This window comes from Charadrius vociferus, unplaced genomic scaffold (assembly GCF_000708025.1).
Source record: "Charadrius vociferus isolate BGI_N301 unplaced genomic scaffold, ASM70802v2 scaffold373, whole genome shotgun sequence".
NCBI classification, from domain to species: domain Eukaryota; kingdom Metazoa; phylum Chordata; class Aves; order Charadriiformes; family Charadriidae; genus Charadrius; species Charadrius vociferus.
The window spans coordinates 551,431-555,860 of NW_009647681.1; the positions used below are offsets into that span (position 1 = coordinate 551,431).

At 61.5% G+C, this 4,430-nt stretch overlaps 1 protein-coding gene across 1 annotated transcript in view; it reads right to left on the reverse strand.

Annotated features, from left to right (window-relative positions):
* The window catches only part of DNAH17 (dynein, axonemal, heavy chain 17), a 38,180-nt gene extending 34,235 nt beyond the window's left edge, over positions 1 to 3,945 (reverse strand). The window contains exons 1-12 of the mRNA XM_009881299.1: positions 3,755 to 3,945; positions 3,309 to 3,501; positions 3,123 to 3,222; positions 2,891 to 3,033; positions 2,657 to 2,758; positions 2,212 to 2,367; positions 2,046 to 2,129; positions 1,559 to 1,726; positions 1,233 to 1,349; positions 764 to 1,032; positions 469 to 664; positions 206 to 352 (exon numbers count right to left, since the gene is read on the reverse strand). Coding sequence (XP_009879601.1) covers positions 206 to 352; positions 469 to 664; positions 764 to 1,032; positions 1,233 to 1,349; positions 1,559 to 1,726; positions 2,046 to 2,129; positions 2,212 to 2,367; positions 2,657 to 2,758; positions 2,891 to 3,033; positions 3,123 to 3,222; positions 3,309 to 3,501; positions 3,755 to 3,945 — 1,866 coding nt within the window. The remainder of the gene's footprint in view (positions 1 to 205; positions 353 to 468; positions 665 to 763; positions 1,033 to 1,232; positions 1,350 to 1,558; positions 1,727 to 2,045; positions 2,130 to 2,211; positions 2,368 to 2,656; positions 2,759 to 2,890; positions 3,034 to 3,122; positions 3,223 to 3,308; positions 3,502 to 3,754) is intronic.
* Positions 3,946 to 4,430: the final 485 nt, after the last annotated feature.

Genomic DNA, 4,430 nt, shown 5'->3' on the forward strand with positions numbered 1-4,430 from the left:
TGATGGCAGACACAGCAGTTTGGCTCAGCCATGGGGCGGGCAGGGGCCCGGGGTGCCGGTGGGGTGCCTGGTGTACCCCAACCCCTCCGGGCTTCCAGGACCCATCTCATAAGAGCATCTCCCCTGGGGTTCCCCAGCCAGTCTCATCCTGGCCAGTGCTCAGGGCATGGAAAAGCAGCCGGGTTGTCTCCCCTTTGCAACCTGCCTCGTTGTACCAGCCAACGATAAGATCAAGGTTGTCCACAAAATTTTGGAAAGTCTCATTTTGCGCAAAGAGGCTCTCAGCGCTGCTCGGGATATCCTCCTGCTGCTGGAAGTTCAAGTACTTCACCTCCCGCAGAACAGCGACGAGCTGCAAGACACACAAGTCTTGTTAGTAAAACTCAAAACCTCTCACCACAGCCTTTGAGAAAGTTGGGTTTATGTTCAGGTGGGTGATCGCTGTCATTCCCCTGCGCCAGCACCGACCTCTCTGCTGAAGTTCACACTGAGGACAGAAGAGACGGGGTCCCTCCGGATCAAGGGCTGCTCCAGGCTGAACTGACAGTCCCGGCCGACTCTGCGCACCCACTCCTCGTAGACCTTCTTGCGGTAACCTTGCAGCAGTCCCATCATTTCTTCGTATTTCTCAGACACCAGTTTAGCTTCAGCACTGACCATCACACTGTCAAGGCCATGACAAAGAAGCAGCTGCAGCAGTAGGGCACAGGAGGATCCTGCCCTGGCTGCTGCCCCACATCCCCGTGGGGTGACCGCTACGTACGGGTGGTCGATAGCAAACAAGTTCCTGTGTGGCCCCTTCAGCCGCTGCTGCAGCTCCAGAGCCCACTTCAGCTGCCCGGCCACCGGCGGCATGTTTTTGTTGATGGCCGGGTTCCCTCCGGGCAGCTGCGGGGACGCGGTCTGGGCGTCATACAGCACCTTCACGTTCTCCAGCTCAGCCTTAAACATCCCCAGCAGGGACGAGTAATAGGGGGACACCTCAGCCTTTATCAAAGGTCGCTCCAGCAGAGAGGCAAACATGTGCACCAACTGTGGGAGAAAGAGACGTTTGTGTCTGTGCTCCACAGCAGCAGCGGAACAGCCCGGTGACACCCCCACTGCCCCCCCCAAGCGCAGGGGAAGCGTGTCGTGCCGCAGGCACCGTGTCGACCGCCGGCCTCCAGCGCTCAGGCAAGGACATCCTGTGCCCGAGGGCAGGACCTGTCAAGACGGGGGGGCGGCACATGTACCTTCACAGCAGACTCCAGGCAGTTGCAGTCATCAAAGCCTTGGCAGAAGATGGTGGCCAACCGCCTGTCCACATCCTGAATCTTCTTCTGGAACTCTGCAAAGTCTTTGTTGAATTGCTGCCAGTAAGAGCAAAATGATTTAAGCCGGCACAGCCCCTGTGCTTCCTTCCCAAATCCTTCCTGAAGGATTCACTGAACCCAGATGCCCTGTGACCTGCCCCAAAGCGAGCACACGTGCTGCCGTGGGGCAGTTTTACACACAGCACTTCCAGTGTGTTCTGGCAAGCCATTTTTTTTCATTTAGCAGATGCATACCATTCACTCACCTCTTCTGCAGGATCCAAGGGATCATATTTGCAATCAGCAAAACTCTTGCTGAGTTCAGAGACCTCCTCGTAGATGCGAAACACCTGGCTCCCGAGGATGTTTCCTCTCACTCCTCCCAGCTCTGCCTTCTCCAGCTTCAGAAACTCGATAGCTGTCTGGTACAGCTCCTGGAGAGCACAAACCATCATCTCACCCGGCTCCTCTCGGTAGCAAACCCTGGCTCCCCGTGCCCTGGCACTGCAGCTGCTGGAGCTGCAGCACTGGCACAGGGCTGCGTCCTGTGAGATCACCGCTCCCGAGGAGCATCCTTCCCAGGGATGCTTCATGGCCTGGCGGGTGGTGCGGGTGGTGGGTGTTGCGCTGGGAACGATGCCGCCGCGCTCCCAGCAATGCGCCACTGCTGGGGCCCCACCTCCCCTCTGCCCCTCGCCCACCCCGGCGGCCCACAGGGGCCTGGCGCTGTGCCCCGAAATGTTGTGCTGTCACCTCGATGGTCTTCAGCCTGTGCAAGAAGGAGTCCATTCTCCTGAAGACGAGAGAGGAGGGGAACTCCCAGAGCTGCGGCTCCTCCTGGAAGCAGAGAGGGACCATGAGTGGAGATGGGGCTGGCGAGGACGGGACCAGGCGGATCTGCACCGTCCCCTGCACCCACCGGGAGCAACGTGGGCATCAGGTCGGAGCAGTAAGTGCCGTAGGACTGGAAGAGCTTCTCTATGGTGGAAATGCTCAGTCTTATTCCCTCTAAGGTCTCTTCGGTTTCTCCTTGCAGCCCCTTCATCACGTCCTCGGGGCTCAGGAAGTTGCGGGTCTGGGACAGGCAGAGGCTGTTGGCAGAGGGGAGCATGGGGGCTGCTGGGCCACCCTCCGGCCCCATGGGCTCTCTGGTGATGGCCTGCAGCCCACACCTGCCCCAAACCCCCTCCAGCCCTGTGTGGGGGCTCTGCTGGTTCCCTTGATTGGGGTGTCTCTATGTCACCCGAGCTGGGCTCCCAGCCTCTGCCCTGTGTCACCCCTCCCGCTCGCAGTCCCACAGCGGGGCGGCTGGAGGAGGTGGCGGTGGCTGGGGGCTGGAGCCCCCGCCAGCCCCGGGGCTCTACCATCTCAATGAGGAGGTTGCAGATCTCCTGTAGGACGACGATGGCGCGGGCGGGCGAGCTGTAGTGCTGGCAGTGAGCCTGGAGGAGGCAGACGGTGCACAGCTTGTCCACAGAGGGCTGCGGCGGCGGGAGCAGAGTCCCGTTAGTGCGGGGCCATGGAGGCGCTAACGAGGGTCGGGCAGAGCCGGGGTGGATGCGCACCCACACACAACCTCTGGGGCTCAGCGCCAACACCTCTACCCGGACGAGGAAGCCAGGCTGTGCCTGGTTATTCTGCCACATATGACTTACCTGGGAGTAATCCGCTTGCTCCATCTCTTCCAGCAGGATCCGAAGCGGTTGCAGGTGGAGGCTGATGTCCTTGGCTTCCTGCAGGCCTGCGCCGGGGGAGAAACTGCGTTGGGGACAGGGAATCCCCACCGGAAGGGCGAGTGGCAGCTGCCCACCACGTTGCCCGGGGGCTTACCGGTGCTGACGTCCTTGAACATGCTCTGGAGCGCCGGCCAGTAGCAGCTGTTGGCCTTCTCCAGCATCTCGGCCAGCACTGTCACGCGGGGCGAGAGCAGCTGGCAGGGGAGAGGCGGTGGGTTCAGCACCGGGGGCCCAGCACGAGGGACACGTGGCTGCTGACCGGTCATGGGTGAGGAGGTACCTGGTCGTTGATGCACTGCAGGTTGACTGTTCTGGTGTGCCAGAACTCAAACTCAGTCCTGGGCAGGGGGTGCAGCCCCTCCAGCAGCGGCTGCGCTGAGTCCTTGCTCAGGATGTCTCTGATCTGGTGGGACCACTCGATGACGATGGTCTCGATGGAGTGCAGCACCGAAATGTCCACAGGCCCTGACAGGCTGAAAAGCAGCCGGGTTATGATCCAGCACGGGCACCAGCCCCGAACCACCCTGGAGCCCCACGTGCCTGCTTGTGGCCATCTCGGCCAGCACGGCAGCCTGGCGTGAGCCTCTTGGAGGCGCACGGCGGCTGTGCCCAGGGATGCTCAGGGACAGAGACGGTGTCCCAGCTCCTGTCCCTCCCAGAGGGACTCGTGCTGCCCCAGGCCCCTGCCAGGCTCCGCTGGCACCGAGCAGCGCTGGCAGCACCCACCACTCCAGGATGGTGCTGGAGCCGTCCTGGCCAAGCAGGTGGTCCGGCAGCGGGAGCAGCGGCTTCCCCTGGATCTTCCCACCCATCACGAACATCTCGTTCTTCAGGCGGTAGGCTTGTCGCACGATGTCCTCCACCACCACCCCGGGCCAGCCCGCCACATTCTCCTCACTTAGGAGCAGGGGCACCATGACCTGGAGGAGAGGGCTTGGTCGGGCGCTCGGTTGGGCTCTCCTGTTGCAGAGGGCAGCATGCAGCCGCGCTGGTTTGCACAGTGTCCCTTCCTGCTGCCCATCCAAGCACGGTTGCAGCCCAGCGCAGCTGCCACTGGTGGGTTTTGCTGATGTTTTTCATCAGCGTGACCAGGAGCCCCCTCCCCCCGTGGTGGGTTTCCAACACTCGTGGGTTGGGACATGATGGGAGCAGTGCAGTGAGCACACCCTGGTGCATGAGCAAAAGCCCCCGGCGTTGAGGAGGAGGAGGAATCGCAGGGGCTCCTGGGGCCTGACTCAGCTTTTGGGTGCTCTGGGCTGGCAGTCCTCTGAGCGGGAATATTTATGGGAAGTTTGAGAGAAATCCTCTCAGACATTTCCCAGCTGCGGGGCACGGGGGAGGGGGAATTACGCTGAGTTTTTAAAACCACAGGGAGGAAGCGATGCAGCTGGGGAGCAGGAGA